The 13,964-nt window shown below is 43.5% G+C and overlaps 1 protein-coding gene across 5 annotated transcripts in view; it reads left to right on the forward strand.

The window, feature by feature from the left end:
• RELL1 (RELT like 1) overlaps positions 1-13,964 on the forward strand; it is a 92,573-nt gene that overhangs the window by 21,610 nt on the left and 56,999 nt on the right. Inside the window, exon 1 of one of the 5 annotated variants that reach the window (XM_017958630.3) lies at positions 11,234-12,070. The exons of the other annotated variants lie outside the window; for them this stretch is intronic. Within the exon in view, the coding sequence (XP_017814119.1) occupies positions 12,046-12,070 (25 nt within the window). The 5' untranslated portion in view covers positions 11,234-12,045. Of the gene's footprint in view, positions 1-11,233; positions 12,071-13,964 lie in introns of those variants that run through there. 5 annotated transcript variants of the gene reach the window in all.

Below are 13,964 nucleotides of genomic sequence, written 5' to 3' on the forward strand. Positions count from 1 at the left end.
CTTTGGAAAAGTCCACAAATGGACAGCACCAAAAATAGCAAAAGGAGGAGGGGCAGTGAAAGAGGGAGGGAGGGGCTGGAGAACAGGAAAAGAAGATGGGGAGAGAGTCCGCAGGGAGCCCTCCCAGTCCTTGAGCCCCACGGGTATTGCTTTTCCTCGCACCCCTCTCTGAGGACCCCAGTGATGGGTGCCGCCATCAGCAAGGGTCTGTGGGAATCTCCTCAGTCTTCTGTCTTAGAGGCACAGTTGGTGGCTTCCTGGCCTGTGTCTCAAAGCAAATAACTGGAGAGCTGACCTTGTTCCAGTCTGGGGTGAGGCCAGGTCAGATGAGCCTTCTGTTATATCCTGAATGCAAACCATTGTTTGAGATACTCTGGAAGAGTCCAGAAGTTGAGGTCCTTGGCCTCTCAAGACACTGAGATCCTAGAGTTAATTTCCTCCCAAGATGGAGCTTTGGGCAAGGTGGAAGGTGGGGGAGATGGGGGGATGGGGGTGGCTGTAGCTGTCATCTGTGTTGGAGTTCTGTGGCTTTAAGAAATAACTTCAAATGGTAAACCTGAGACAGCGTGGAGTAGGCTAGGGACTTTCTCTGACTCTGCAAAGTTATTTTTCTCCCTTCAGTTCAAATTAAAGCCAGGGATGGTAAATATTTAGATTTCTTCTTCTTCTTTTTTTTTTTAAGATGTTTCTTTATATTGACATCACTCGAGTTTCAGTCCTTTGTTCTGGTAGCAACCTGGGGTTCAGGAATGCTCTGAGTGCCCCAGCCTGCTGCCTGTCACGAGTGTCCTGTTCCCTTTTTATCCAGCCAAATTCAGTTATTCTGTTGAGGGTCAGCATAAAGTCCTTTTTCTTTCTGGATCATCTTTGTTACTTCCCTTCTCAACCTATGTGACATTTAAGAAGGAAGCCCCAGCTTAAGGATAGGTTATGCCCCAAATACTACATTTCAGTAATTAGATTGTAAGTTGAGATGCATTTTCCCATTAAAAATGATAATTATCATTAGTAATGATAATTTTTCAAGGCACCCGTTAGCCAAATGCATCTGAAAATAAGTTTTTATCGCTAGGCATTGCTGACTTCTGCACGTTTTGTTGGGGAAGTTGTCTGGGCTTCCATCTGTTCCCAGAGTGGTCTTGGAACCCAGAATCAGACTCCAGTGCTCCTGTCTTGTGGTAGCATTTCAGGAATTTTAACACAATACAGGTAATTGAGGAACTGTATGCAGCTGGGGTTGGGTGGGATTTTGTTTCATGGGTGGGTGGGATTTTGTTTCATGGGTGGCTGGACTTTGGCAGGTGGGTGCCATCTGGTAGACCCCTCCCTGCCCAGTCACAGCTGCCTTTTCGGGGAAAGGTGGGGCTGTAGCCCCTGTTTGTCTAGGAATTGATCGCAAGCCGGTAGCTGCTTCAAGTTTCACTACAGAGTTCAGCACTTATTTATATACTGACTAACAGTGTTCTCCAATTCCGTTTAAGCCCATTTGTTCTCTCTACAACATATTCTTGAGCTTGGGCACATGCTGTGTCTTTATGATTGCTACTGTGGGTAGATGGTCTTAGAGACTCTGACTTTAGTTATTTCTGTAACCAAATAGGAATAATTTGGGGATGATTTTATTTTGTAGAACTTGCTTTGGTTTCTCTTCTTTTATTATTGTGGGCAGTTATTTAAACTGTATTTAAAGAATTAACTTGGCTGGGTGTGGTGGCTCATGCCTATAATCCTAGCACTTTGAAAGGCCAAGGAGGGTGGATTGCCTGAGCTCAGGAATTCGAGACCAGCCTGGGCAACATGGTGAAACTGTGTCTCTGCTAATATACAAAAAATTAGCCGGGCCTCACGGTGTGCGCCTGTAATCCCAGCTACTCGGGAGGCTGAGGCAGGAGAATTGCTTGAACCTGGGAGGCGGAGGTTGCAGTGAGCTGAGATCCTGCTACTGCACTCCAGCTTGGGTGACAGAGTGACTCTGTCTCAAAAAACAAACAGAATTAACTTAAAAGAGGTTGTTTTGCACTAGTAGTAAGCTGCTAACTACTGACTAGATAATAGGTCCTAGCTCTACCAAAGTAGGACTGAGAGGCAGTAGGTGGACTAGTTACAGATTCTGTCGTGAAACAGGATTTTTGTCCCAGGCTCTTACCAGTTTTTAACCATGTGACCTTGAGCAAGTGCAGTACCCTCAGCAATCTCCTTACTCTCAGTGTTGTGACAGTCGGAAACCCTTGGGGCTGGTAGTCTAAACTCTAAATGATGTGACCCCCTCCGAGGGGTCTAATCAGATCCATTAATGTTTATGCAGCAAACTAAGTGGAATGGAGATTGTAAATAGCCTCACATCAGGGTTTGCTACCAGATGAGTTTGTCAGATTTGATGTTGCTGTGAAAGGGGTTATGAAACAATTGGATTTGAGAGCTGTTGGGATTTGGCGTTGTGGACATGGAGGATGGACTTGTGTCTTCATCTCCAGCAGTGTCAGCCTAGAGTGCATTGTGGATGAGGCTGCAGGAGGTTGGGGAATAGTGCAATTCTGAGAACCACGAAGAACATCAGCTCCTGCTTGTAATTTTTCAGATGAGGAAACTGAGGCCCAGAGAGGTGAAGTGACTTGTTCAGTATCACAGAGGTAGCTGGTGGCAATGGTGAATGAAGAAAAACCTCTTTAGAGAAATGAACATTTAGACATTTAGCCATCTTGGTAATCTACACCAAAAAATAGGCCCTTCTCAGATACTATGATTTGAATGTTTGCTTAAAAAAAAAAAAAAAAAAAGAAGGGTGTGTGTGTGTGTGTGTGTGTGTGTGTGTGTGTGTGCTTAAAAGCTATATTCCAGCTAACCTTGATGTGGGTTACCCACTTATCAACCAAGTCCCTTTCCCATCAAGAGTTTGTTGGTTCGGTTTGCTAGGAAACCCTAGCTTCTGAGAATGCGCACCCTTTCCTGGTAAGGAAAGGAAGAATTGCTATCAGAACCATTCTTGATCTTGATCTTGGTCGGCAAAAAGCTGCTTGGGAGAGGTTACAATGGCTGCCTCGTCTGGAGTCTGGTTGGATTTGAGAGCTGTTTGGATTTGGCCTTGTGGACATGGAGGATGGACTTGTGTCTTCATCTCCAGCAGTGTCAGCCCTGAGTGCATTGTGGATGAGGCTGCAGAAGGTTGGGGAATAGTGGAATTCTGAGAACCATGAAGGACATCAGCTCCTGCTTGTAATTTTTCCGATGAGGAAACTGAGGTCCAGGGAGGTGAAGTGAGTTGTTCAGTATCATAGAGGGAGCTGGTAGCAATGGTGAATGAAGAAAAACCCCTTTTGAGAAATGAACATTTAGACATTTAGCCATCTTGGTAATCTAGACCAAAAAATGTTAGCAACCTTCAAGCCATGCCCGCTGGGTGTGAGGAATGCCATTTCCCTGCCATTCTGTCTCAGCTCCTCTGACCACTGGGGTCAGTTAGAAATGCAAGTGTTACTTGGAAACAAGCTAGAAAACTGCTTTTGACTTTTTAGGTTGACTTCCAGCCATGCTTCATGTCTCCTCCTCAGTTCCCTGTTGTAATCTCAACAGGATCTTGGCAAAACACACATACCTCGTGGGTCCTCAGAATACAGCAAACTTACCAAAGCGCACTGGGCCCAGGAAAAACCCAAAGGCCAAACACTGGCCTTTGTGTTGTACATTTTTTATTTGTGGTGCTGTGGAAGAGAATCACACTTATCAGCTAGAGCCAAGCTCTGCCTGTTTCAGTGGCTCTTGCTGTGTGCAGAAGATTCTCAAAATGAAGTGTTGGGCTTGTTTTTGGAGAGGCAGCAAGGCTGTAGGGATCCCAGGTTATGACCTGCGTAAGATGAGCTGTGATTTGGGAGTTAGGAGGGTGATTGATTGGTGATAAGGGCAAATAGTAGAGTTTTTGGGTTGTTCGTCTGGTAAAACTGCTTTGGAGCCTGGTGGGAGCATTTTCAAAACATATCCTGCTTCTTGCTGTGCTAATTGGAATCCATAGTTTTGAAGTTTGAGGAGGCTTTATTCTAAACCAAGTTGTGAAATAGGAGAGAATAGGCCATCATTTAGCATTTTAACAGAAAAGTGGCTAAATGATGAAATATTGTTGAAAGAAAAGTAATGAAAATGTACTTTAGGCATTGGTAGATGGACAGCACTCTCTCCGAAGTCATGTTTTAAGTACGCAGACACTGAGAGTAAGAGAAAGCGTGTTTGAGCACGCAGGATCCACACTGCCTGGTTTGAATCCAGGCACTGCCACTTGGTAGCCATGTGACCTTGACCTTGGGAATATTGCCTGACCTTTCTGTGCTTCTGTTTCCCCATCTGTAATGTGAGGATAACACTGGTAACCATTTTGTAGGTTTACTGTGAAGATTCAATGCTTAGCTTAGTGTTGGCTCATAAATGCTCCACATTTGTGGTGGCGGCTGTTGTTAGTATTGATAGTGCTGTAATAAACTAGTGTGAATCAGACATCATCGATTCTGGAACCATCTCACCCTAAACTGTTCTCTTTTGTACTCTAGCTCTGTCTGCTTTCCATTCTGATCCTGATTTGTTATTCTGCTTGGCTTCCAGCCTGCATGGCACTCCCTGAGTGGGCTCATACAGTTAGAGATTTGGGGTGCACATCTCAGCTGTGTCCTGAATGCCATTGTGCGTTCTTTTCCCTGACACCTCCCTTCGGCCTCTCTGCTGAGCCTACTGTCTGCTGAAGTCCCCTCTTCTGTCCTCACCTTCCTGGTTACCAACAGATGTCATTGCTTCCTCCCTGGCTGTTCCCTAGGCTGGCTTTGAACTCCTGGGCTCAAGTAATCCTCCTACCCAAGCCTCCCCAGTCGTTGGGACTGCAGGTGTATTTTACACTGGCTTACCATTGCTTTTTGTGTTTTTTTTGTTGTTGTTGCTGAGACAGGGTCTCGCCCCCCAGGCTGACCCACCCTCCCAGTACAGTGGCACCATCATGGCCCACTGCAGCCTCCACCTCCTGGCCTCATTTGATCCTCCCATCTCAGCCACCACCCAAGTAGCTGGGACTACAGGTACGTACGCACAAGCACTCCTAGCTATCTTATTTTTTGGGGGATTTTTTTGTAGAGATGAGGTTTCACAAAACCTGTAATCTCTCCTTGCCTTCCCAAAATCCTGGGATTTCAGGCGTAAACCACCACACCAGGCGTTGCTTTTTATGTTAAAAGACAACAGAGGCACCTGTTCCCGCAACTTTCTTCCACCCACTATAAAGAAGGGCCTCAGGAAAAAGTGTATCCTTTTCTATTCCGATATTTAACTCCCTTCCTTCATATGGAAATCATCTCAAGGCCATTGCTTCATACTCCCTCTCTCTCTCCCCCTTTTGCTCCATCCCTTCTACATATAAATACTTTGGTTTCATCCACTTAAATTCCAAACACAAATTTCTTCCCCTCACCCTGAGGGTGAACTACCCTACCCTCCTTGCTTGCTCAGACTGGGCTTCTGGAAGGAGCACAGTGAGCTCAGTGTCTCTGTTCCTGAACCCAGGGAATCCAGCTTGCATCTTGCCATCCAGTTCATTGGAAAACTGCTCCAGCAAGGCCACCAAAGATATTCTGTGGATTGTTTTTCTTTCTATTTTATTTTTGCCTATTTATTTCATTTTTTGTTTTACTTTATCTTTAGAATTTTTAAAGAACGTTTACTTCAAGAAACTACAAACAGGGAGTAAAATCCAACAAGGGAGAAGTTTAAAAATCCCAAGCTGCTCCTAAATTAGAAACTGAAGGTTTCCCATGTATTCTTAGGAATTTCTATGTGGCCTGATTTATCTGAGTTCTTCTCCAGCCTCTTTCTAAAGATTTCTCTTGGGTTGTGTCTTCGTTAGTTTTCTGTTGCTATAATGGAATACCCAAGACTGCATAATTTGTAAAGAATAGAGGTTTATTTAGCTCACAGTTCTGGAAGATGGGAAGTCCAAGATTGGATAGCCATATCTGGTAAGGGCCTCTTGCTGCTTCATGACATCAGTGACAAAATGGAAGAAATCACATGGTGAGAAAGGAAGCAGGAAAGTGCCGAGGAAGCTGAACTCGCTTTTATAACAATCTGCACTCCCAGTAACTAACCCCCTCCCATGAGAACTGACTCACTTCTGTGAGAAGAGCATGAACTCCTTCATGAGCATGGAATCCCCAAGACCCAAGCACTTCTTAAAGGTCCTACTACAGCTCAACACTGCTACACTGGAGACCACATTTCAACATGTGTTTTGGAGGGGACAGATCATATTCAAACTTTAGCAGGTTGTCTGTTTCTTTCTTTCTCTCTCTTTTTAAAAATTGTGGTAAGAACACTTAACATGAGGTCTACTCTCTGAACAAATTTTTGAGTGCACAATATAGTATTGTCAGATCTCTAGAACTTACTCATCTCGTGTAACTGAAATTTTATATTTTATGCCTGTTGATCTGCAACTATCCCTTTTCCCCTGCGTGCCAAGCCTCTGGCAAACACCATTCTACTCTCTGGTTTCTATGAGTTTGACTATTTTAGATACCTCATAAAAACAGAATTATCTAGTATTTGTCCTTCGGTGTTTGGCTTATTTCATTTAGCATAATGTCCTCAGGGTTTGCCCATGTTGTCACATTTGGCAGGATTTTCTTCTTTATAAAGCTGAATAATATTCCATTTTCATATGCCACAATTTCTTTATCCCTTTGTCTATCAATGGGCATTTTGGTGGCTTCCACATCTTGACTTTTGTAACTAATGCTGCAGAGAACATGGGAGTGCCCTCAAGATCCTGATTTCAATCCTTTTTTTGGATATGTACCCAGAAGTGGGATTTCTAGATCACATAGTAGTTATATTTTCAACCTTTTGAGAAGCCTTAATACGATCTAATATAATAGTGGCACCATTTTCCTTTGTATTTTAGTTGCACTCTCTTATAGCATCGAATCCAGCTGACTACTTACCTCTTCTTGAAACTCCTTCCTCTCTGTCCTAAAGTGGAGCTCTGGCTGTTCATCCTAGAGTGGAGCTCTGGCTGTTCTTCCTGAGCTTCTGAGTGGAGCAGATCCAGTTGCTCAATGTGTATTTCCATCTGGATGTCCCCTGCTTACCTCTATCTCTGCCTCAAAACTGAACTGTGATGTTGTCCTCGAGAGGCCAAGTGAATTCGTTTGCTAGAGCTGCCTAACAATGTACCACAGACAGGGTGGCTTCAATAACAGAGAAGTCCAAGAGGAATGTGTCAGCAAGGTTGCCTCCTTCTGAGGGCTATGAGAGAATCTGTTTCATGCCTCTCTCCTGGGTTCTGGTGATTTGCTGGCAATCTTTGGTGTACCTTGGCTTGTAAAAGAAGCATCATCCAGATCTTTGCCTTTTTCTTCATGCATTGTTTTCCCTGTGTCTGTCTCCACATTTCCCCTTTTCAGAAGGATACCAATCATATGGGACTAGGGTCCATCCCGATGACTTCATGTTAACTAGATGACCTATGTGAAGTTCCTATCTCCAAATACATTCTGAGGTATTGGGGGTTAGGAGTTCAACATATAAATTTAGGAGGGAGTGACAAAATTCAAATTATAACACCAAGCAAACTTATTTTCAGATATTTCCCATCACAATGAATGGGACCATGTCCACTATGTTGCTCAAGCAGAAACTTGGACGTCATTCTTATTACATCACTTGCCCTTATATTAATTTGGGTTCAAGAACTCAGAGAACCGAGAGGCAAAATTTCGAAATAGGAAACCTAGCATCCCTCAGACCTCACAAAGGGGTCTGTGACTCTCAAATGACTGACAGCCTCTGCTCTACATACTTTTTAAAGTGTCTACCATCTTGGTACAAAAGTAGTACATACTCATTTTAGAAAGTTACACAAAAGTATAAAGAAAAAATTAAATTAATTTCATTATTTTAGCACCCAGAATCACTTAGTATTTTGGTTTTGGCTTTGTATCTTCATGTATTTTTCTTTTTTAAAAAAACTAGTTGGATCGTAGTGCATGTAAGATTTTGAGTCCAGCTTTTGAAATTCAACATTGGGTCATAGTGTTTTCCCATATCTTCACAAAAAATTTCGTAGATCTTTAAATAGTGCATGTTATTTCATCAAATGAAACACAGTGACTTAGATATGTTCTTATTTTCTCATTGCAAATATGCAGGTGTTGCTGTTTTTTGACCTTTATAAATAATGCAACAACCTTTGCTATTTGGACTAAATAATTGTTTGTGATTTAGACATGATTCAGCTAGGGGTGAAGAAGAAGGAGGGATACAGTGTTTCTCAGCAAATTATTAGTGTAAATTGAAGGAAAATTAAACCTACTGTCATGTGTGTCCGTGTGAAGAGACCACCAAACAGGCTTTGTGTGAGCAACAAGGCTGTTTTTTTCACCTGGGTGCAGGCTGGCTGAGTCTGAAAAGAGAGTCAGTGAGGGGAGATAAGGGTGGGGCTGTTTTATAGGATTTGGTAGGTAAAGGAAAATTACAGTCAAAGGGGGTTGTTCTCTGGCGGGCAGGGGTAGGAGGTCACAAGGTGCTCAGTGGGGGAGCTTTTGAGCCAGGATGAGCCAGGAAAAGGAATTTCACAAGGTAATGTCATCAGTTACGGCAGGAACCGGCCATCTGGATGTGTACGCGCAGGTCACAGGGGATATGATGGCTTAGCTTTGGCTCAGAGGCCTGACACCTACTGAAGTTTATAAATGTTTTAGACATTATGTATGAATAGTCACTTTGTCATTTAAAAGCTATTTTTCACTGGATTGTTAAGGTAGATCACAATATATTCTCCACCCTGCATCTTTCTTGTTAGCTATTCTTTATAATGCTCAACAGCGCTGTCCAAAAAAACTTTCTGGGATGGTGGAAATGTTCTTTATCTGGCCTGTCCAGTATGGTAGCAGTTAGCCACACATGGCCACTGGGCACTTGAAGTGTGGCTCATGCAACTGAGGAACTGAATTTTTAACTTTATTTATATTGATTTGGCTTAAATTTACATTTAAATAGCTACATGTGGCTAGCAGCTATCTTACTAAATAATGCAGGTCTTTTATGATTATGACTAAAATGCAGTGCCCACCTTTTTGTAGACACTCTTCTGAATGCTTTACCTATTAATATTGTTTAATCTTCACAATGACACCATGCAGCAGGCTTCCAGTTACTTCTGCTGTATAACAAACAACCCCAAAGCTTAGCGGCTGAAAACAGCAATCATTTCTTGTGTTTAAGGATCTGTTATACAATTTGGGCAGGGTTCATCAGAGACAGCTCATCTTTGCCCCATGCAGCATCAGTTGGGACTATAGGATCTACTTTTATTATGGCTATTACTGGCTGATAAGTTGATGCCTGCTATTTTCTCTCCGCAGGGAAGCTTAGGCTTCCTCACAGCATGGTGACTGGGTTCCAGGAGCAAGTGCCCCAAGAAACAGAAAGTGGACGTTGTCAGTTTCTTGTTGCCTGAGGCTGCAAAGTGATAATGCATCACTCCCAACACATTCTGTGGGTCAGGGAGAGAAGAGTATAAATGTAAGGGAAGGAGATACAGACCTCACCTCTCAGGAGAAGCAGTATCCAATAATTTTGAAGCTGGAAACCAAAAAGTATCTGAGACAGGTCTCAATCAATTTAGAAGTTTATTTTGCAAAGGTTAAGGACATGCCCAGAGAAAAGGATCTCAAATCCACAGGAACAATCTGTGGTTCATGGCATTTTCCAAAGAAGATTTTGAGGGTTTCAATACTTAAAGAGGAAAGAGGGAGCAGATGGCCACATTACTGAATCTACCTGTTGCAAGGGAAAAGGAGCGAGCAGGGTGATAGTCAATTATGTCAGTCAGTCAACACTTTACCTAAGATAAGGTGAGCATGGAGTAGCTAGCTACCTGTGCAGATGCTTAACCTTTTATCGGTAGCTATCTGCCTAAGAACAAAAGGAAAGGCAGTTTCTTGAATGACTCAGCTTTCAGCTTAATTTTTTCCTTTTGCATATTAAATTGGGGTCCAAGATTAGATTTTTATTTCACAGGGCCATCCTTTAAAATTATCACAGATTAGTCACATTGATTTTGATCCTTTTTATGAGAGGAAACAGAGTACAGAACAGTTAAAATTGCTCGCCTAAGATGACATGTGTAGTATGTGGCCAGATAACTTGTCTGTTATTTCTGCCAGGTCTGAGCTTTTAATCTGAGTACTGTCATGCGCTCCGTGTGAAGAGACCACCAGACTTTGTGTGAGCAATAAAGCTTTTTAATCACCTGGGTGCAGGCGGGCTGAGTCTGAAAAGAGAGTCCGCGAAGGGAGATAGAGGTGGGGCTGTTTTGTAGGATTTGGTAGGTAAAGGAAAATTAGTCAAAGGGGGTTGTTCTCTGGCGGGCAGGGGCAGGGGGTCACAAGGTGCTCAGTGGGGGAGCTTTTGAGCCAGGATGAGCCAGGAAAAGGAATTTCATAAGGTAATGTCATCAGTTTAGGCAGGAACAGGCCATTTTCACTTCTTTTGTGGTGGAATGTCATTAGTTAAGGCAGGAACCGGCCATGTATGTGCAGGTCACGGGGGATATGATGGCTTAGCTTTGGCTCAAAGGCCGAACAAGTGCTATATTGCATCTCCCTATAATTTGTATGCTTCACAAATTTAGATTCATGTCTTCAGTTTTTTCATGGCACGATAATTATGAAATTAAGTGAATGACACGTTTGTAAGTCACAGAGCTCTGTAGATACGTAGTGTTTGTAAGGGTTTGCCGCATGTCAAATTCACGATGAAGATGTAGCAGGACGAGCCGCAGACAAAACTCCTCAGACACCGAAATAAAGAAGGAAGGGGTTTATTTGGCCAGGGGCCTCGGCAAGACTTCTGTCTCAAGAGCCGAGCTCCCCGAGTGAGCAATTCCTGCCCCTTTTCAACTCCTGTCCCTTTTAAGGGCTCACAACTCTAAGGGGGTGCACGTGAGGGGGTCGTGACTGATTGAGCAAGCAGGGGGTACGTGACTGGGGACTGCATGCACCGGTAATTAGATCAGAACAAAACAAGATAGGGATTTTCACAGTGCATTTCTATACAATGTCTGTAATCTATAGATAACAGAACCCATTAGGTCAGGGGTCGATCTTTAACTACCAGGCCCAGGGTGCGGCGCCCGGCTGTCTGCCTGTGGATTTCATTTCTGCCTTTTAGTTTTTACTTCTTCTTTCTTTGGAGGCAGAAACTGGGCATAAGGCAATATGAGGGGTGGTCTCCTCCCTTAAAGACACCTTCTCAATCACCTGAGTCAGAAGGAGGTGTTTGACTCCAATTCTGAGCCCCTCTGCTTTCATCGGTTTCCCATTGTCTCCCCAAAAAGCATTTATTATCACCCCCAGATTGAAACAGACGGTGATTCTGAGGAAAGCTCCTTGATCTCAGCGTGCTGCTTACTTCACCTATTCTTGTTGCATGGAATATGTGTTATATAAAGGAATTAATAAAGAAAACTTACTGTTTTAGGACCATAAAAGGAGTTAAATAAATATTTCTGGTTTTTATTGAAAATAAGCCATGAGGTTAAACCCTAACTTAGATGGTATATTGCATATATTTAGGGATTTATTTATTATATTGATTCTTCAGGGAGAAATCAGAAAACACAGGCTATTTCAAATTCTGGAGGTTGTCTGATAAAGTAATGAATGCAGCCTCTTACAAACCTAAGAAACCAATTATTTCCTTTCATGTTCAAAGATAATGGATATTTCCATGTGAAAGAGAGGTAGCCTTTGTTCTGTGGCCTCTGGTTTGCAAATCAACTTCTGTTTGATATTGTTTGCTGCTGTGATGAACTGTGCTCATTTCATACCAGGTATTTGTTCCCATTATGATGCAGGAGTTTGTAACTGGGGTCACTTTGTGAACTGGGGACCTCCCGGCTGGCAAAGCCCTGCCCAGGCCTCGCTTGGCCACGCTGGCGGGCTTCAGCTCTCCCCTATGATATAGCTTGTACCCGCTTTCAGCAGTTCCCAAGCTCTTGTAGTGCACCCAAGAAGAATGAGGATACACGACACACTGAAGGGTGAGGAGGGCAGAGAAGAATTTTATTGAGGAATGAAAATGGCTTTCAGCAGAGAGGCAATGTGGGGTTCCAGGGAATAGTTCCCCTACTTGAAGTTCCTCCCATGTGGCTGGGTCTGGGGCCTTTTATGGACTCAGAACGGGGGGTGCGTGCTGATTGGTTTGTGAGGAAAGTGCACCAAACGGGAAGACAAGTCCTCCATCTGGTCGGAGGATTTAATTGTAACTTGGCTTTCAGGCTTTAAACTGTCTTCAGCATGGAGGTGGGGTTTCACCAGGGACCCGCCCCTGTCTGCCTGGGCATTTGGCCGCCTCCTGCCGCTCTCACTTACAATATGGATTCTTTTCTCACCAAAATTCTCTTGAGAAAGCTTATATTTAAAGGTCTCTAGCTTTCCAATTTCTGGGTTTCTTGAGCAGTGTGTGTGAACCTCCCTTGATGAAGAAAACCTCATTTTATCCCTTCACAGTCAGGATATTCTAAATACTGAAGCTTCGTTTCAGTCAAACCCGGCAGTTTTCTTTGGTTCTCATCTACCTGACTCCCCCACCTTCATTTTGTACTTCTTTCCTCATTTTTCCATGGCATGGTGCTCTGCTGATTCTTTTGCTACACAGTGTATTCTTCCTGAACTCCGGCGTCAAGTGATCTGCCTGCCTTGGCCTCCCAAAATGTTGGGATTACAGGCATGAGCCACTGTGCCCAGCCTAAATACTAATAGTGGTAGCTAACACATTTATAGTGCTTACTGTGTGACGGGAACATATATAAGGCTAACTTTTTAATAATTTTTAATTTAATTTAATTTAATTTAATTTTTTTTTTTGAGATGCCTTGCTCTGTCACCCAGGCTGAAGTGCAGTGGTGCAATCTTGGCTCACTGCAACCTCTGCCTCCCAGGCTCAAGCGATCCTCTCACCTCAGCCTTCCAAGTAGCTGGAACTACAGTTGTGTACCACAATGCCCAGCTAATTTTTGCATTTTTAGTGGAGATGGGGTTTCACCATGTTGCTCAGGCTGGTCTCAAACTCCTGATCTCAAGTGATTTGCCCCCCTCTCAGCCTCCCAAGGTGCTGTGATTACAGGTGTGAGCCACTGTGCCCAGCCCAGTGTGTTCTTCCTGCTGTCTCAGTTGGCCACATGGTATAATTGTGTGCTCCAGGCTCACTGCTTTCTGGAGTCCATGTGGCACCCCTGCAGGCTAAGATATCAAACTGCCTCTCATATATATTTTCATATGATACTTTGACATGTCTAAAGGCAACAACTTCCCCTTTTCTCCAAAAGATACCCACTTCACAGCTTCCCTATTCTTGAAGTCATAAAATAGATCCTCACTGTTCTTTTCTCTTCTAGTACCCCGTGTGTTCCTTCCACAGCATTTCTCACAATCTGTCACGATCGGCCCATGCATACTTGTTTAATGGCTATTTCTGATGCCATCCTACAAGCCTCAAGATGGCAGGGGCTGCGTTACGTTGTTCATCACTCTGTCCAGTTCCCACCTAGTGTGGTGCTTGTCACATAACTGGCATGCGTTCAATGTTTATGGGGATTAGTGAACAGATAAACAAGTGCACTCACTTCCATTTTTATGTTTGCGCCCCGGGCCAAGATCTTGATTCTATCCCTGACTTTTCCCTCTCTTCATACTCTAGATCTGCTAGTTTACTCAGTCCTCCTAGAATGTAAGCTGCATGAGGACAATGATCTCTGCCTGTTTTGCTCAGTGTGATGTGCTTGCATCACAAGTGCCTAGAATGGTGCCTGGCATGTGGGTGACTATTTGCTATGTTGATTGCTAGTTTACATGTAATAATTTATTTCATCTTCATAACAATCCTAGAAGTGTGGGTAAGTAGTATTAGTATGCCCATTTCATAAGAAACCAAAG

The sequence above is a fragment of the Papio anubis genome, chromosome 3 (genome assembly GCF_008728515.1).
Source record: "Papio anubis isolate 15944 chromosome 3, Panubis1.0, whole genome shotgun sequence".
NCBI classification, from domain to species: Eukaryota; Metazoa; Chordata; class Mammalia; order Primates; family Cercopithecidae; genus Papio; species Papio anubis.